Raw genomic sequence first — 20,346 nt, forward strand, 5'->3', positions numbered from 1 at the left:
TTGCCATAGAGGGATGTGCTGAGGATGCTCTAGATTGATTCCTGAGATGACAGAAATTTTGCAGGGAGAAATTGGACTGATTTGGCCTGAATTGTCTGAAGTTTAGAAGGATGAGAGTGGATTGCTGATAGGCCGCATGTGGGGATGATAGCCTCCATGTTTGGAGGATCAAGAGTAAAATGCCACAGTCTCTGGATATGGGGTAGAATCAGTCCTTTTGGCCTGAGCGAGAAGACATTTCTCCATGCAGGAGGTGGTGAACCTGAAAAATTCTTCAATGCATAAGGCTATAGAGACCAAGTCATAGGACGTGTTCAAGAAAGAAACAGATTTCTAGATGTTAAAGGCAACAAGGTGTTCGGGCGGAGCATGTGAGTGTGGTGTTGAGATAGAGTTACCATTAGGATTGTGTTGAATGGAGCAGGTTTGATGGGTTGAATGGCTGACTTCTGCTTCCATTTTTCCTGTTTCTATGAGCCAATTATGGGAGGCTGTCAACGTAGATGAGGAAAAGTGTGCCTCCATCCCCTAGTCACTGAATTTCACAGAAATCAACCAAAATGGCACTCTTTTAAGATGAAGCACTAAAAGAAGCCTCTTTTATTCTCTGTCAAAAAGAATTGATCTCTGTTTCTGAAAACCAAATTTGTCTCACTACCTGATTAGTTCACTCAAGCTGTTCAGAGCCTGTGTCCTGCTTTTTTTAAACTGGCAAACTTAATTTTTCTAATTTGAATTTTTGTTTTTGTTGCTAAATTAAAGTAAGACAGAGATTAACCCTTAAATTTCTGTCATTAACTCTCAGTGCAACCATAGCCGTCATGCCAAGGGATCAACTCTGCTTTAATGAAGAATGCAAGTTGGCCTGCCAGCAGCAGTAATACTTAAACATTAGGTGTTAACCTGGTAAAGCTTGAGCACCCTGTCAGCCCAATAACTACAGCAACATTTGATAGAGCAAAGTGATCCCACAGCCAATGGAACAGATTTAAATTGCAGACCTGCCCCATCCAGTCATGAACAGCAGTGGATGGTTGAACAACTAAATGGAGGAAGGGAGCACCACTGATGTTTCCTTCCCAGATTATTCTGGAGCCCAGTGCATTGGTGTAAAAGACAAGGCTGAAACATTTGAAACCACTTTCGGCCAGAAGTTCCAAATGTACAATATTATCTTCCCAGCATCAGAGTCGATTCAGTTTAGTTTAATCAATGTGATATTGAGAAATAGCTGAAGATGTTCAACTGAATAGGTTAAGGACCGTGGTGACAAGCCAGCAGTCACGTTGAAGATTTGCACCCCAGAACCAGCTGCTCCTGTGCAGTCACATTGGCATGTACTCTGAAAATGCCAATTATGTCCTAACCAAAAAAGTAGGTCAAATACAATCTATCCAATTACGACCCCTTTCAATCTACTCTCGACTGTCAATGTACTGTTAGAAAATTTTATCAACATTACAATCACTAGCAGTTATTAGAAATAACCCAAATTGAGCATAAACAAGCTGGTTATGCGAAGGCTACTTGGGTGCTAGCCTCACTGCAGCTTTGGTCCAATCATTGACTTAGGATTTGAATTCAAGAAGTAGGGTGAGGGACTGTCATTGATGTAAGCCAGTTTTTGTCTTCTGTGTAAAATCAAGGAGCCCTAGGAAAACTGTCTGCTTGAATCAGGGAGAAGTCTTTTTGTAGTTAAGTTATACCTATCTATCAGGAGTAATACTGATAGTTGAGAATATTGATTCTTGTTCAGTGCACCCTATTTGGAAAAAATAACCATAAATTAGGTATAGTAGAGATTTGTTATGACAGTTGCAAGGATACAAAGCTTTAGTTATGAAGAGAATTTAGCACAACTAAGAAGGCAAAAATAATTTCAAATCCAATAAATCGTGAAAAGCTATTTCCATTCATCATTGACCGGAGCAAATGTAAGGTTATGGTGAAACAAAAGGATGGTAAGGAGAAATTTGTGGAGTGGTTCTTGTGTCATGTGTACTCCTATCAGATGTATGATGGAAGCGAAAAATACATTGTGTTTTGGAATGGATATTGGTAAATATCAAATACTTTAAAAAACAGTGGATAAACGTGCATAGTTCCTTGGGTGCTTCCAATGGTTTCCTTCTCTGCTGTAACATCATTCAATTCCAAGTGACTATTCAACTTTCAATAATTGCTTTTTAATGAACCACACTTGTGTATGCTTAACTTTGCTAATGTATAATCTGTGACCCACAAATATTCATACTAGTGTGAATGATGTCATAAAGTTTTTAAAAAGTGGAATGTAGGTTTGATATGTCAGCATTTTAAAGAAACTAGAAGTCTGGGTGTGATTCTTTATCACTCTCAGTACCTCAGGTCTGACACTGTAGCTTCCCTGTTCTCCGTGGCCATGCTCGCACTGTCTCTGCCCCTGCCTCTGGCATTACTTCATGCATGCATGCTCACTTGCTTCTCCCTCTGATGGTGAGAATGCCCTCCTTGCCCACAAATACATTATTAACAGTCACCCACCCACTGGGGCCGGCCCCCTGCATTCTTGTTTGCTTACAGTTGCCCACCCCTGCACCCCACCTCGCTGGCCTTTCTGTGCTTACTTTGCTGTCTCCTACACCTGCTGCCCCAACGTGAACTCTCATTGGTCCTATCCTACTCCTCTGTGGGCCTCCCCCACCTTGTACTTGCTTAGTCCCCTTCCCATGAATTCTCTCTCGCTTCTCCCTCTACCTGACCCACTCGACCATTGTTTCTGCTTTTACTTCCAGATGAGGTTGTAATTTTGTCAAAGGAATGCTGCAGCCCTTGAAATCTCACCCCCCCCACTTTGTGTTATAAATTCAGCATTACAGATCTGATTCTTTTTTTATGACTGCAGAAATTATAATTGGCTGGTGAGGTGACCCAGCTAGTCACTTAAGATGTGCTAACAGTTGTGTTTTTTGGCCTATCAGTATCCTTTCAGATCAACTAAGGTTGGACAATATAAATCGCTAACCTTGCCCAAGAATAAAGAACAAGTTTAAAAATAGCTGTTTTCACTCTTGGGGCAATTATTGCTCAGTTTTAATCGATCAGTGGTCTTGATGATGATATTCCAAACAAAATTACAACCAAGCAGATCTAGATTATAATAATTTACCTGATAAGCCTCGTCTGTTTTTGTTTTGAAGATATAATGGCTGCAGAATGTTGGCTTATTACAGTGACTGCCTTGTCTTCTTTTTTGCAGGAGGCAATTATGGATGGGACCGAGATTGCAGTGTCACCCCGGAGCTTGCATAGTGAACTGATGTGTCCCATCTGTCTGGACATGTTAAAGAACACCATGACAACAAAGGAGTGTTTACACCGCTTTTGCTCGGACTGTATTGTCACTGCACTCCGCAGCGGGTAAGCGACTGATGTGCATTGCCAGCCTTGGATATGTTGCTTGTGTTTGGAAAAATAAATGCACATTATCCAATATTTTCAGAGGCATGGAATGAAGTTGTCTAACTAATGTCAATGTGGTTCATGAAATGGGATTTTAGTGAGTTTGCTGAATAGTGTTTAGTGTTATAGTATGACCTCTGATTCAAAGAACTGGTCACTCCTGTAAGTGAGACCTTTAAGGCAGCGACTTGGATTTATTACTAAATGCTGTTTTATTCGTAATCCAGAAGATCCACACTGCTTTCTGTAGCAGTCTTCAGTAGGAGTTACAGCACCATCCAGTGATAGGGATCAGCTACTACAGCAATTGCTATTGTTCACAAATGGTAAGAGGAACAGACATGAAAGAATAAGTTTTAGTTGATTATAGTGTAGTAGCTTTCATAGACTAAAGCTGACCCAAAATACTTCATGCTGAAATGCATTTAATGTCAGCACTGTGTAATTCAGCCACTTTGAACATTGTAGGTTCCCAGAGAGACATAAGTGAAATATTCAGTTAATTAATCCAGTCTGACATTCGATCAGTTAAAGCTGTGATCTCATTTCTTCTCAGCTGATCTTAATTCTACTTTCTGGTTACCAATCCCAGAGGAAACATCTTTCGTTCTCCATTTTCTCAGTTAAAAATTTTCTCTTTATTATTCTGAATTGACTAACCAAAAGATCCTTGACTGCTTGCCAGCTTGTCATCTGAGTCCAGCCAGTAAGCGAGAAATACTTAACAGGGAAAAGTATTGCAATTGAATCTGATTCCGTGTGCTACCTCTGTCATGTGGTTTTGCATTATATTTGGTGATGAGAAAAGATACGGAGACTCGTCCCAGCAACACTGTGCTGTTGTATCATTTTCTACATTTGGCTGTCCTATAATTATGAATGAGATTATCATTTAGAAGCAAAGCAAGTCTATGTTGATCTATTTTCACTTAAATTGAAAGTTTGTTTCTCATGAATTTTTTTCTTATTCAGTCAGGGTCAGGGGCATCACTGGCTAGGTCAGCATTTATTGGCTATCCCTAATTTCCCAGAGAGCAGTTAAACATCTGGAGTTGCATGTAAGCCAGACCAGCCAAAGATGGCAGTTTCTTTCCCTAAAGGACCTTAGCGAACCAGATAGGTTTTTCCTGACAATAGACACCTAGTTCCAGATTTCTGTTGTATTCAAATTCCACCATCTGTCATGATGGGTTTCACACCTGGATCCCCAGAGCCTTATCTGGGTCTCTGGATTACTAGTCCAATGATAATAATGTAGGCCATTCGTTTCCCCTATCTATCTAGTTTCGATTAGAATCCAAGGGAAAAGCCAATACTGAACACAATGCACTGTTTTTCTTACTGAGCTCCATCTCTTTAAATATTTATTCTTCCTCTTTCTGTGTGACCTCTTCCCCTTCCCTGATTGTGGGTTTTCCTCAGCTGTACACCAAGTATAAAATGAGTGATTGAACAGTTGTTTAATTCTCATTATATATAAATTTTGACTCTTTGTTTCACCGCTGACTAGTATTTGCTATGGAACCACTTTAGCCTGGGATCTCTCACTGCAACTCAATGTTGCCATTCCAGGCTGGTTTACATTACTAACCTTAACTGAAGAATTCAGACTAGAATGTGCTTTGATGCCATGTTGGCTGGTATGTGACTGTCTAATAAAATTTTGGCTACTTTTTTGTAGAAACAAAGAATGTCCCACATGTCGAAAGAAGCTGGTGTCTAAACGATCTCTCCGACCAGATCCTAATTTTGATGCGTTGATCTGTAAGATCTATCCAAGCAGGGATGAGTACGAAGCACATCAAGACCGTGTGCTGGCACGATTGAGCAGGCTCCATAACCAACAGGCTCTAAGTAGTAGCATTGAGGAAGGGCTGAAAATGCAGGCCATGCACAGGTAAGAGGAACTTTGTCCTCGATGGTAAACCAAGCTTATTTTCCCCTCAGCTCCTCATTTGACCCTTTTTCAGTCAGGTTTCTGCTCCTGCCACAGCACTGAAATAGCTTTTTGTGAAGGTCGCAATTTAAGTCTTGTATGACACTGATTATAACTTACTATGACCCTTTTATTTATGTTGACCTGTAATAAGCTTTATACATGGTTGACCACATCACTGTTTTCCATTGTTGAGTTAGGTGGAGCTGCTATAGATTAGTTCTGTTCTCTCCAGTTGTAGCCAGAAAATCTCAGGCAAATGGCTTGTCTTGTATTTCTAATTCCTGAAGAATCTGTCCTCCGACGCCCTCCAATCTCAATCCCCTAGGTGACAACGTATGGAGGTACATTGTCAGAATTCAGAAGTCTGTTGGCGGTACCCAACTTCACCAACACGTTACCAGCTCCTTCAGATTCATCACACTGGATGATCAGAGTTCCTCCTGTTAAATATTGAGTAAAAAGCGGTTGCTGTTCAATAATAAGCGGTTGCTGTGTTCATCTTCAGTTTTATCCCCATCCCTGGCCACTGCCTGACTAATTTGTGCCATTGGCAGCAAATGCTGAGCTGCCGTCTCCATGTCCTCTTCACCTTCATAATGTCACTTGTCTGAACACTGTCTCAGCTTATTGTTGCTGAAATCCTTATGCTTTTATTGAGGTCACCCATTTCAACTGGTTGGGCTTCTACATTCCAGAAATTTGCATGCATCCAAAATTGATGCCGCTTGTGTAACTCCCTGCGCATTCTGCCCACTCTTTTGACCTACGTTTATTTTTCATTTTGACAGAATGCTGGATTTTAAGTTCTCAACTTTGTGTTTGGATCCATTCACTACTTCACCTTCTTCAGATATTTGCAGCCTCCTCTCATCTTTTCAGGACTGCTGGATTTCCACGCTCCTGATCTGGCTTTTTGTACATCCTACGTTTCCATTGCCTCTCCAGCAATATTCATGGAGTACAGGGGGACATGAATTTAAGTTGCTTTAGCGTTAAACTTTGGATGTCTTTTTCATATACACCCCTTGCACTTTCTTTAAGCCGCTCGTAAATTTGATTCCTTTGACCACCCTTTCTAATTTTAATGCTGTTTGGTCTCAAAACTTAGAATCTTAGAGATGTACTGCATAGAACAGATCCTTTGGTACACCTTGGTTAATCGGTCTGTCCATGCCCCCATGATTTCATAAACCTATACAAGTTCAGACCTCAACCCTCTGATGCTCCAGGGAAAGTAGCCCCAGCTTATTCAGCCTCTTCCTATTGCTCAAACCCTCCAACCCTGGCAACATCCTTGTAAATCTTTTCTGTGCCCTTTCAGGTTTCATAACATCTTTACTGTAGCTGGAAGACCAGAATTGCATCCAGTATTCCAAAAGTGGCCTAATGAATGTCTTGTACAGCTGCAACCTGACCTCCCAAGTTAATACTCAACGAGCTGACCAGTAAAGGCAAGCTTCACTATCCTTGAGAGGGAAATTAGGAGAGCCTTCACTATCCTTTCTACCTGGGACTCCACTTTAAAGAACCTATGAACCTGCACTCCAAGTCTCTTTGTTCAGCAACGTTCCCCAGGACTTTAATAAGTATGTAAGTCCTGCGCTAATTTGACTTACCATGGTGGAGCACACTAAACTCCATCTGGCATTCCTTGACCCAACAGCCCATCTGATCAAGATCCCGTTGTACTCTGGGGTAACCTCCTTGACTGTCCACTACACTACCAATATTGTTGTCTTCTGCAAATTTACTAACAATACCTCCTGTATGCACATCAAAAAGCAGTGGACCCAGCACCAAACCTTTAGGAGCACTGCTGATCACAGGCCTCCAGTCTGAAAAACTACTGTCCATTCTCACCCTCTGTCTCCTACCTTTGAGCCCGTTATGTATCCGAACGGCTAGTTGTCCCTGTGTTCATGTGACCGAACCTTGTTAACCAGTCCACCATGTGGAACCATGTTGAATACCCTACTGAATTCCATATTGACCATGTCAACTGTTCTGCCTTCAACTCTGTTCATCACTTCCTCAAAAATCTCAGTTAAGTTGGTGAGATGTGAAATCCCACACGCAAAGCCACATTAGCTGTCCCTAATCAGTCATTACTTTTCCAAGTACATTTCAACCTTGTCCCTTAGAATCCCCTCCAGCACCTTGCCCAGTACTGATGTCAGGCTATCCAGTCTGTAGTTCCTTGGATTTCCCTTACAACCTTTCTTAAATAGTGGCACCACGATAGCCAACCTCCAGTCTTCTGGCACGTCACCTGTGGCTATCAATGATACAAATATCTCAGCAAGAGGCCCAGGAATCTCTTCCCTCGCTTTTCTCAAAGTTCTGGGTACATCTGATCAAGTCCTGAGGATTTATTCACCATTGTGTTCTAAGGCATCCAGCACCCCCACCTCTGTAGTCATGGCACTTTCAGGAAATCACTATTTTTTTTCCAACTTCTCTATCTTCCATTTTTTCCTCCACAGTAAAAACTGATGCAAAGTGCTCATTTTGAACACCACCACCTGTCATTTCCTTCGGTTCCAAGCACAGGCAGCCTTGCTGATCTTTAAGGGCCCCTGCTCTGTCCCTATTTACCCTTTCATTCTTAAAGTATTCGTAGAATCCCTTTGTATTCTCTCTTGTACTTCTACTGTCCTTTATACTGTTCTAGGGATTCACTCAATTGCTGCTGCCTGTATCTTACATATGTTTCCATCTTTCTCTTGACCAGAATCTCAATTTCTTGTCATCCAGCAGCCCCTACACCTCCCAGCTATACCCTTCACTCTTACATGAGCACACTGTCTGTGGACTCTCATTATTTCGTTTTTGAAGGCTACCCATTTTCCAGTTGTGTCTTTACCTGCAAATAACCACCTTCAAATGCTTTTGAAAGTTAGTGACTAATTCTGTCAAAATTTGCCTTCCTCTAATTTAAACTTTAACTTTCAGATCTGGTCTACACTTTTCTGTTACAATTTTAAAATAAATAGGATTCTAATTATTGGCCCCAAAGTGCTCCCTCACTGATACCTCCATCACTTGCCCTGACTTATTTCCCAAGAGAACGGCAAGATTTGCTCCTTGTCTAGTATGTACATCCACATACTGAAAAACAGACTTTCTTGTACACACTTAACAAATTCCTTCCCATCCAAGTCCTTAACATTATGGCAGTCCCAGTTTAAGATTAGGAAGTTAACATCCCCCATCATTACCACCCTAGTATTTTTAAGTGAGAGCTGAGATCTCCTTAGAAATTCTCAATTTATGCTGGCTATGGGCAGGGGGATCCCTCTATAGTGCAATCCCAATAAAGTGATCATCCGTTTATTTCTCAGTTTCACCCAAATAACTTCCCTGGATCCACTCTGTTGAATATCTTCCCTAAGCACAATGTAACATGGTCCCTTATCCTGAGGACCACGACACCTCCCGTTGCCCCTCCCCCCTCCCCCCACCACCCCTGCCTTTCTATCCTTCCTGCAGCATTTGTACACTGGAACATTTAACTGCATGTCTTGTCCATCACTGAACCATGTCTCTGTAATAGCTATAATATCCCAGTCTCATGTTCCCAAGATGAGTTCATCCACCTTATGTGTCAGGCATCTGCAGTGAAATGAATGCAGTTTAATTTATCATTTCTAACCTGTTCCCTACTTTGCTCCTGCCTGCTTTGACTGTTTTTGACTTGCTCGTTTCTCCAACTGTACCAGCCTTAGACTGATCTCTTTTCTCCTCATCTCTTTAGGTTTCTGTGATTGCACTCTGGTGAAATACCTCAGGATGCTTTCTTGTGTTAAGTGACATATAAATGCAAGTTATTGTTGCAAGGTTATAAGAAGGGCCCTGCATTCTTAGGCATTCATGGGTGAAATAAAGAAGAGTCATTCTCATTAAGTATTACAACAAACAGGAGGTTTTGAAGTTTCTGGGCAAAAAAAAATTGGAAGACTTAAGGTGGAATTGGAAAAATTAGAAGGTTCAATGTTAAATAGGTATTAAATAGTAGATGAAAGGAAAAGGATCTGAAAAGAGGTTAGTTCAGAATGTAGAATTTGTATCATTATTTATTACAAGCCAGAATTCTGAAGGATGAACTTTATAAGAAAACATCTCCAAATTAGAATAGTGTTTCACTCATTGATACAGTTATTATAGTATGTGTTCATTTTTCTATTGAAATTACAGCTTGGGGTAATGGTTTAAGAATGTTCATGTGTTGCTCTGAAACATTTATCTGTTACTTGAATGGAGGTTCTCATCATTATTTTAAAGTGTTAAGTTTGTAAAATCAAGGAACTAAGTGTTTTGTGAGCTAGTATCTCCCATATACTTTGACATCCGCATTGTTTTCAGTGGGCATAATATAGTACCTCAGTGAAAATGACTTTGTGACTTACTGTTATTCTTGACACCATCTTGAAGACTGGTGACCCTTGCTACTGTTCATACCATAACCAAGGGAACAATTGCAGTTGCAGATTTCCGGTCAGCCAGATCGGTGGAATGATCAGATTCTGTTGTTCCTTAGACTATGTTGCCTGTATGATTTCCATCTTGAATTATGAGATAGTGATCCGTTGCGGACCTGAGTGGCTCCAGAAGTCAACTCTGGTGTCTCTACTGTCTCGGCTGAGATAAGATAATCTTAGAATGATTATGGCGTTTCACTCACTCAGTTCTGTACTATATAGTTCAATGGGTCGGCAGGGACTTAATGTTAGTTTTGACAAACAATTCAGATGTTTCATTATTGGATTTTAAAACATTGTTCTTGTGGGTTTCAGGTGACTGCATTCATCCTATCTGTTGAAGATACATGTATCTTAAGTACACTGACTTTCTTCGACCCTAACTCCCAATTCTCCCTTTCGTAGAGCTCAGCGAGTAAGGAAGGCACAGCACGAATCAGACAATACAACTTTCAGTGGTGGGGAAGACAACTGTGACAGCCGCTCTCACGTTAGCAACGTGTCTACGCACAGCAATCAAGAGGCTGGTCCAAGCCGCAAACGCTCTAAAGCTTCAGATGACTCTTGTCCTGATCTGGATAACTCGCGGGAAGGGGCAGGAAGTCCAGATGTCGGGGTGGACTCTTGCAGTGAAATCGAGCTGGTGTTCCGACCTCACCCAGTACTTGTGGAAAAAGATGAATATTCACAAACAAGGTATGGGAAGTGGCATCAGCAAATAACTTTCCACATGTAAGGTATTGTATTTCATGTGTTGAGGTGACCGCTTCTGTTCTGGTTCAGTTGCATCCTGTTTCTGACCTGGCTCTGTTATACACTATCATTTAATTATTATTCCTTCAGCGCTCACATCCATGTCATTAATGTGCATAACAAATAGCATTGGTCCCTGCACTGATCTCTATGGCACACTGGTCACAAATACAAAAACATCCATCCACCTTCAATTTGCAAGTCAGTTTTGGATCCAGTTTACAACTTGTCTTGGATCCCTTGGGTGCTTATCTTCTAGACTAGCCTTCCAATGTGAAACTTTGTCAAAGGCCTTCTTGAAGTCCGTGTAAGCCACATAACTGCAATGAAAAGCAACATTGACTACATTCTGTCTTAATTAAAATTGTTACTTTGGCAATATCCAATCCTCTGGAACTTTATTAAAATCTAAGGATTCTTGGAAGGCCATCACCAGCGCATCTGCTATTTCTTTAGCTACTTCCTTTAGTATCGTAAAATGCATCCATCACATCCATGTATTTTTCAACCATTAGTTTTCCTAGTACTTTTTGTAACGTGATACAAATTGTATTTACTACCTCCTGCTTTTTTGATCCTTATTTGTTTATTGTTTTGAAATACTATTCATGCCTCTACCGTGAAGTGTAGTATTTATTCAACACCTTTGCCATCTATTGGTTCCTGATCATCACCCTGCCTCATTCTCTGAGGGGCATCTGTTAGCTTTGACCTCAATCCTGCTTCATTAGCCATTGTCAGATCAGGGGGATGGGAACCAAAATTGTAGTTTGAGTATAGAAAAGGTTGAGAGTAGAGGTCTGAAATAAAGTTTCAGGGACGCAAGATGGCACCGGCAAGCAAGAAGTTGGTTTGAAGTGTGTCTACTTCAACGCCAGTAGCGTCCAGAATAAGGTGGGTGAACTTGCAGCCTGGGTTAGTACCTGGGACTTCGATGTTGTGGCCCTTTCGGAGACATGGATAGAGCAGGGACAGGAATGGTTGTTGCAGGTTCCGGAATTTAGATGTTTCAGTAAGAACAGAGAAGATGGTAAAAGGCGGGGAGGTGTGGCATTGTTGGTCAAGGACAGTATTACAGTTGCAGGAAGGATGTTTGGGGACTCGTCAACTGAGGTAGTATGGGCTGAGGTTAGAAACAGGAAAGGAGAGGTCACCCTGTTGGGAGTTTTCTATCGGCCTCCGAATAGTTCCAGATATGTAGAGGAAAGGATAGCAAAGATGATTCTTGATAGGAGTGAGAGAGACAGGGTAGTTGTCATGGGGGCCTTCAACTTTCCAAATATTGACTGGGAACACTATATTTCAAGTACTATAGATGGGTCAGTTTTTGTCCAGTGTGTGCAGGAGGGCTTCCTGACACAGTATGTAGATAGGCCAACAAGAGGCGAAGCCACATTAGATTTGGTATTGGGTAATGAGCCCGGCCAGGTGTTAGATTTGGAAGTAGGTGAGCACTTTGGTGATAGAGATCAACAATTCTGTTATGTTTACTTTAGTGATGGAAAGGGATAGGTGTATACCACTGGGCAAGAGTTATAGCTGGGGGAAAGGCAATTACGATGAGATTAGGCAAGATTTAGGGAGCATAGGATGGGGAAGGAAACTGCAGGGGATGGGCACATTAGAAATGTGGAAAAGCTCCTGTGTGTCCTAGATAAATATGTACCTGTCAGGAAGGGAGGAAGCTGTAGAGCGCGGGAGTCGTGGTTTACGAAGGAAGTGGAATCTCTAGTCAAGAGGAAGAAGAAGGCTTATGTTAGGATGAGATGTGAAGGCTCAGGGTGCTTGAGGGCTACGAGGTAGCCAGGAAAGACCTAAAGAGAGAGCTCAGAAGAGCCAGGAGGGGACATGAGAAGTTGTTGGCAGATAGGATCAGGGTAAACCCTAAGGCTTTCTATATGTATTTAAGGAATAAAAGAATGAAGAAAGTAAGATTAGGGCCAATCATAATAGTAGTGGGAAGTTGTGTGTGGAGTCAGAGGAGAATGGGGAAACACTAAATGAATATTTTTTGACAGAATTCACTCTAGAAAACGACGATGTTGTTGAGGAGGATACGGAGATACAGGCTACTAGACTAGGTGGGATTGAGGTTCACAAGGAAGAGGTATTAGAAATCTTAGAGTGTGAAGATAGATAAGTCCCCTGGGCTGGATGGGATTTATCCTAGGATCCTCTGGGAAGCAGGGAGGAGATTGCCGAGTCTTTGGCATTGATCTTGAACTCGTCATTGTCTACAGGAATAGTGCCAGACGACTGGAGGATAGCAAATGTGGTTCCCCAGTTCAAAAAGGGAGTAGAGACAACCCTGGTAATTATCGACCAGTGAGCCTTACCTCAGTTGTTGGTAAAGTGTTGGAAAAGGTTATAAGACATAGGATTTATAATCATCTAGAAAAGAATAAATTGATTAGGGATAGTCAGCACAGTTTTGTGAAGAGTAGGTCGTGCCTCACAAACCTCATTGAGTTCTTTGAGAAGGTGACCAAACAGGTGGATGAGGGTAATGCGGTTGATGTGGTGTATATGGATTTCAGCAAGGCGTTCAATAAGGTTCCCCACAGTAGGCTATTGTGTAAAATGCAGAGGAATGGGATTATGGGAGATATAGCAGTTTGAATCAGAAATTGGCTTGCTGAAAGAAGTCAGAGGGTGGTAGTTGATGGGAAATGTTCATCCTGGTGACCAGTTACTAGTGGTGTACCGCAAGGGTCGGTGTTGGGTCCACTGCTGTTTGTCATTTTTATAAATGACCTGGATGAGGGAGTAGAAGGATGGGTTATTAAATTTGCAGACGACACTAAAGTTGGTGGAGTTTTGGATAGTGACGAAGGATACTGTAGGTTGCAGAGAGACATGGATAAGCTGCAGAGCTGGGCTGAGAGGTGGCAAATGGAGTTTAATGCAGACAAATGTGAGGTAATGCCCTTTGGTAGGAGTAACCGGAAGGCAAAGTACTGGGTTAATGGTAAGATTCTTGGTAGTGTAGATGAGCAGAGAGATCTCGGTGTCCATGTACACAGATCCTTGAAAGTCTTCGTCGGAGGCTCACTGATGATGTTACCTAGAATGGTGACGAAACGTCTGAAAACTAACCTTCCAGCTCAGCGAGCAAACTCACATCCAGAACCTCAACCTGAGCTACAAATCTTCTCAAAATCCTTGAAAGTTGCCACCCAGGTTGACAGGGCTGTTAAGAAGGCATACAGTGTTTTAGCTTTTATTAATAGAGGGATCGAGTTCCGGAACCAAGAGGTTATGGTGAAGCTGTACAAAACTCTGGTGCGGCCGCACATGGAATATTGTGTACAGTTCTGGTCACCGCATTATAAGAGGATGTGGAAACTTTGGAAAGGGTGCAGTGGAGATTTACTAGGATGTTGCCTGGTATGGAGGGAAGGCCTTACAAGGAAAGGTTGAGGGACTTGAGGCTGTTTTCGTTAGAGAGAAGGTTGAGAGGTGACTTAATTGAGACATATAAAATAATCAGAGGGTTAGATAGGGTGGATAGGGAGAGCCTTTTTCCTAGGATGGTGACGGCGAGCATGAAGGGACATAGCTTTAAATTGAGGGGTGAAAGATATAGGACAGATGTCAGAGGTAGTTTCTTTACTCAGACAGTCGTAAGGGAATGGAACGCTTTGCCTGCAACTATAGTAGATTATCCAACTTTAAGTACATTTAAGTCATCATTGGACAAGCATATGGATGTACATGGAATAGTGTAGGTTAGATGGGCTTCAGATCGGTATGACAGGTTGGCACAACATCGAGGGCCGGAGGGCCTGTACTGTGCTGTAATGTTCTATGTTCTATATGTTCTATGAAGTAGCCTGATCCTGATTGCACCCACAGATAAAATTCTAAATAAACCAAATTCTTCCTTGTCACTAGATGCCAATTCGATCTTCCGATTTACATGAAAATTCATGTCACTTGTGGTTAATATTTCTGAAGAAGCGTCCCGACCCAAGACGTCAAGCTTTCCTGCTCCTCTGCTGCTTGGCCTGCTCTGTTCATCCGGCCTCACACCGTGTTATCTCTGTGGTTAATATTATGACTTTTTCACATGCCTTCCAAACAGGCGACATGGTGGCTCAGTGGTTGACATTGCCTCACAGCACCAGGACTTGGATTCCGTTCCACCCTCAGGCAACAGTCTGTGTGGAGTTTGTAGATTCTCCCTGCATCTGCGTGGGTTTCCTCGGGGTCTTCCAGTTTCGTATCTGTCCACAGATGTGCAGGTTAGGTGGATTGGCCATGCTAAATTGTCCATAGTGTCCAGGGATTTGCAGGCATGGGAAGTGCAGGGTTACAGAGGTAGGATGAGGGGGTGCAGTTGGATGGTATGCTCTTTGGAAGGTTGGTTTGGACTTGATGGGCTGAATGGCCCACCTCCAGGCTGTAGGGATTCTTTGATTCTATCTCCTGATTTATAATTTGTTCCACCCTTTGGCCTCTGATAAGGATCCTATGGACTTCTCTGACCAGTGTCATCCTCTTCTTGTTATCTCTTCCTTCCATCTTTATGGATTTTGCAACTCTTCAACTTGGTTCAGAAATTCTTCTTAAACATTTAAGGCAGACATCTTTGGTCTGGATCACCTTTGTGTCTGACCGTTTCCTCGTGCTGTGGCAGGTCACCTGTCCTGCCATCACTATTATAGTTTGTAATTAATGATTGTAGATTCTCTAGTTTTTATGCTTTATTTTAACTCACCCAGAGAGTTGAACCTATGGAATTCTCTGCCATAGACAGTGGTTTAGGCCAAAACACTAAATGTTTTCAAGAAGAAATTAGATATTGTTCTGAGAGCTAAAGGGCATGAGGGGGGAGCAGGAACAGGTTATTGAGTAGGATGATCAGCCATGATCAGATTGAATGGTGGAGCAGGATCGAATGGCTTACCCCTGTTTCTATTTTCTATGTTTCTGTGCAAACACTACTAAATTGTGTATATTGAGCTCTGCAAACATTAGTGGGTTTGATGATCAGATATTGTCAGTTTTAGTGATTCTGTTTGAGGGATATTAATAATAGAATTGAGAAATAAGGGAGACATTTCAAAATGCCTCCAAGTTACTTTGCTGTCTATCAGATAAGAAATTGTTCTGCTCAGCTTTATCTTTGAAGAACATACTTTGAGTTTTATTATTACATTTCTTTCTCTTCCCCTGTGCTATCTAATTCTGAAACTGCGACGTGCACTGATGGCTCAGATATGTGAAGACTACTGCAAATGCCACTGTGGACCATTTGTCTAAGTACCTTGCATTAAGGATTGCTTTGGAGGAACAGCAGAAGAGCATTGGGAATAATGCTGTCAGTCTGGAGGAAGTCAGTGAGAAACAGTATACGATCTACATCACCACCTCGGGGGGCCAGTTCACGGTAGGTCCATAAAATCCATGTTTTGACCCAGTGTATGCCTCTTAATTGTTCTTTTGTCTTCACTTGATGTTTCTGATCCTCCTGTGTTCCACTTGTGTTAATTTGCATGTCTTTCCTACCTCTATCATTACTGTATAGAAATGGACTTTCATCATCAAGGGTCCTGCTCTAACTTCCTGGTTTTCAACACTTTTTCTTTGGCTAGCTTCATCTATCCCTTTGTTCAGTGGGCTTTAACGTCCAATTTGGCTTCACCTTTAGTTTATCTTGTTTCTCCTTTCGTGCTTTGGGCTTTTTGAAGTTTTCCAAAAGAAATTAAGGAACTAAGGAAAAACAGAATTTGCCACATTGAAGTATTTTCTGCACATTATGTATGACTGACAGAATTTATTATTGAGTTGCCCATGCCTATGGTAAGAGGCAGGACCTAAGTAGGGACATTACAACACATACTGTACACCTGTTCCCCAACTCCTTACCAATTTCTCTCTTCTTTCTCTGCTTCATCCTCCTTGCAAAAGCTGCTGATTGTTTGATTGTCTTTAGTTAGTCTCTTCAGCTGGTCATTCTCCATTTGTGAGCTGTCATGGTGAACTTGTGATTTATAAGCTCAGTTTCAAAATTCTCATCCTTTGCAGCTTTTTCTCCCTCTACCTCTTTAATTGGTCATAATCTTCTGCGGCCTGTGTTCCTCACAAACTTGTCTGTTGCCCCTTCCTGATCATTGTCTGTATTAGCTGTCTCTAAGGTGCCTGGGAGTTGCCTCCCTAAACTCCTCCGCTTCTGCACTCCTCTTAAGATATTCTTTAACATGTGACAAAGTATAGGTTTTATCATGTTTTCTTTTATGTGTCAATATTTTTTTGTTGATACTTCCTCAAAGTGCTTTGAATTACTTTGCTGTTTTTTAAAGTGTTAAATAAAAGCATCTAGTTGCTGTTTTGGAGGTAGGAGGTATCCTGATCTTGACCAGAGACGAGAAATGTGTAGAAGTATCTCTGGCTCTCATTAGAGATTTGACGCAATGACTACGTTAATCTATCCCAGATCACTATCCTCATAAATTGCACTCCGTCCATCCGTCTGTGCAGCCATTCAGATTAACAGCATGACTAAGAAACCAAGCAATTCTCTCCCTACCTCCTAACTATTCTCTAAATGAACAAAATTTCACTGGTATGCTATTCCAATTAACGTAAGTCCACTCATATAACCCAAGTAGTAAAATAAAAGTAAAACTTACTTTCTCAAAGCCCACACAGAATATGTCTCCTTGGAACACTATTTCTGCACTGTCTCTCCAGTCGTAAACACATTTCTTCCACTGACCCTGCTGTCAGGGATGTTTTCTCCATGAAGACTCTTAATTAGAAGCGCCATGGTACCTTCTATGGATAAGATACTGCTTTCTTAGAGCATGTAATGATTTCTTGAGAGGTGGGTGCTGATTTCTCAGATGGTCGTTCGCTCTCACTGATTTTTTTTTTCAAAATCCCTCTCCTTACATAGCTTGGGTGACATATCAATTTCTAACAATAGCATTGATCAGAGGTTGTCAAAACAACCAGATTTAAATTCAGAGATAATAGGAGCTGCTGATGCTGGAGAATCTGAGATAACAAGGTGTGAGGCTGGATGAACACAGCAGGCCAAGCAGATTTAATTTCATTGGCTTTCAATCGTTTGTGTTTGGTTTAAAATTAATTAGCTGATTCCAGCTAGTTGGCAAAACATCAAAACAAGCCTAAGGTTTCAAATCACAGCCAACTGATACATGTTTCAATTTTAGAGCTGGCTGTACATCTTCAGCTACATGCAGACACTTTTTAAATTAGTCTTCTAAGCTTAGAAAAGCACCTTATCTCTAAAAGGAACCCACACATTCTACGCAACTTTGTAACACTCCCCAGGTGAGAGCAACTAATCCAGTGCAGAACCTCAGACCTCAGTGAGCTGTTCTGATTTACTGCTACAATAGGCATCCAGATTAACCAGTCTTTCTCTTTCTGGAACTTTCTTGATGGGACATCTACTTAATTTGTCTTTGAACTTTTTACAGACTTTGAATGGATCGCTGACACTGGAATTGGTAAATGAGAAATATTGGAAGGTCAGCAAGCCTCTTGAGCTGTACTATGCACCCACCAAGGAGCAGAAATAGTGAAGGAAGAGGACTAAAAGAAAACTGCTATCTGCTTGCTTGCTCCTTCCATATATTTTCCACAGTAAGACTGCAACAGCATTTTTGGCTTTGGAGATTGTGGAAGGGACTGTGCCGAATCCCACAAGAGAAGGACTGGCTGGAAATTTTGAATGCAGGGCCAATGAGAGGACATTCTCTTGCAGTCTTGGTTAAGGGTATAGAATAAATCTGAACTGTTACATACCATGTCTCCTGTGTCCTCTGGTGCTGGATGCAAATGTGCGTTTTGAGTTCAGGATCATGTTTTGAGGTTTGACCTTATTTCTACTGTGATCAGTCGGTCATCCCAGCTAGTGAGTAGGTGTTCATGAAGCCCTGTGGGTCTTGCGCAGGTACCGTTTGTTAGAGGACACCCCCACAGACAGACAGACACACACGCGCACATCCCCACCCATTTACAGACAGACGTACGCGCACATCCCCACCCACAGACAGACAGACACACGCGCACATCCCCACCCACAGATAGACGGGCACAGACACACATCCCCACCCACAGACAGGCAGACACACACACATCCCCACCCACAGACAATATGGTTAGCCAAATCCATTAAATGAAACAGAACGTTGAGGTTGCACAATACTGACAGTGTATACTCTTTAGTAGATGAAGGTGTTAGTGGGCAGACAAATAACTAGATGATTTTAACCATTTGAAAGTTACAGTCCCCAAAACAATTTTCATGTCAGGTTTGTTTTTTTTTTAGATGTACAATTTCTTCTTTTCTTTGTTTTTCCTTTTGTGTGTTTATAACAGACGTGGCTGCATAATATTCACAATTATTATATGTCAAAATCTTTGGCTCCGTCTGTCGCTGATGTGCATTATTTTGGTTTTCTGCTTCTATGTTTTATCTACGTAAATGTTTTACAAAAAAATTCAAAGTCCTGCGCTTAATTTATTAGATGTTCAACATTCTCAGCTAGTATTAAATTCTTCCTCTTCTCCACCCTCCCACCTTTTGTTTGTTGAGCAGCTGGTTTCCTTTCAGTCCCTTCATTGAGAATAACCCTGAACTTTCAGGGTTTAAATAAAGTGCCTGTGCCAATTGGCCTAAACTTTTGATCCCCCTTGCACACCTGGCTCATGTTTTCATTTTGTCTCTCATTTGTTACTGTGTTTGAAGAGGAGTCTTTTGGTGAACAAAAGTTAGGTGTGTTACATGATGTGTTTTTGAGATTTGAGACTGGCTTGCACCGATTTTGTTTTTTGTTTGAAGATTGCTCTGTTGACCTTTGATGCCATGAAGGTATTTGTACACGTTTCATACCCGTTGCTTTGGAATGGAAAATCAACTTGGTCATAATTTTCCCTGTCTGTCACCTTGATTTGGATTTGAGTGGGGAGGGGGTTATTTTTAAGGGTAAATACTGTTGTGCGCTGACTTACTGTATCACATGAATTTCATACTGTGTGATTAGGAAATGTTTTAATATCCAGAGAATAAATTTTATTGAGTGAGTTTTGTTTTACTAGAAAAAGACATGCACTTAAAAGATACATTCTTTTGCTTTCTGAAGTCATAGACATTTTAAAAATCTTCTTTCAGCACTTGTCCCTAGTTACTTGTAAGTGTGAACCTTGATCCACCTGTGTTGACAGACTCTTTGCACCAGCAATGCTGTTGAGCCAAGCCTGTTCTGTTCTGGCTCTCAGATGTAGAATATAGTGACTATCTTGCGATAATTGTTCCTCCTGACACAAGGCCAGTGTTGACAATTGCACCTCATTGCTGTGTTCTTGACAGAGCATTGATAAAGTAGTAGAGAACAAAGATTGAGTGTGGCTTTGATACTGAATAAATTTTCTGCTCCCTACTCTTGGTTTTGACTAGAAGATTGTTTCTTATATACTTTGTGAGACCCCTCTGATCCATGTTAGTTACACTCACTGCTTGAAATACTCATGCTGCATACAGTAGTTTGTCCAGCTGTGATGCACGATATCTTAATAGGTTTTGATAAAATGAAATATCGTAAATTGATAACGTTGAAGCTTGCAGAGAAATTGAACCGTAAACCATATCGCATAGTTCAGAAGGAAAATAAGCATATCAAATGCAGTTTAACTCAGCAGAATGTGCGAAAATTATGATCCTATTGTTCCACAAACCATGTTCGGGATGTATAAATCCCC

At 41.4% G+C, this 20,346-nt stretch overlaps 1 protein-coding gene across 3 annotated transcripts in view; it reads left to right on the forward strand.

Annotated features, from left to right (window-relative positions):
• The window catches only part of LOC125446501 (E3 ubiquitin-protein ligase RING2-A-like), a 40,480-nt gene extending 20,453 nt beyond the window's left edge, over positions 1-20,027 (forward strand). For all 3 annotated transcript variants that reach the window (XM_048520131.2, XM_048520130.2, XM_048520132.2), the window contains exons 3-7: positions 3,239-3,399; positions 5,123-5,338; positions 10,264-10,554; positions 15,832-16,003; positions 18,063-20,027. In XM_048520131.2, the coding sequence (XP_048376088.1) occupies positions 3,239-3,399; positions 5,123-5,338; positions 10,264-10,554; positions 15,832-16,003; positions 18,063-18,164 (942 nt within the window). In that variant the 3' untranslated portion in view covers positions 18,165-20,027. The remainder of the gene's footprint in view (positions 1-3,238; positions 3,400-5,122; positions 5,339-10,263; positions 10,555-15,831; positions 16,004-18,062) is intronic.
• The last annotated feature ends 319 nt before the right edge of the window (positions 20,028-20,346 follow it).

This window comes from Stegostoma tigrinum, chromosome 34, assembly GCF_030684315.1.
Source record: "Stegostoma tigrinum isolate sSteTig4 chromosome 34, sSteTig4.hap1, whole genome shotgun sequence".
In the NCBI taxonomy this organism is placed as follows: Eukaryota; Metazoa; Chordata; class Chondrichthyes; order Orectolobiformes; family Stegostomatidae; genus Stegostoma; species Stegostoma tigrinum.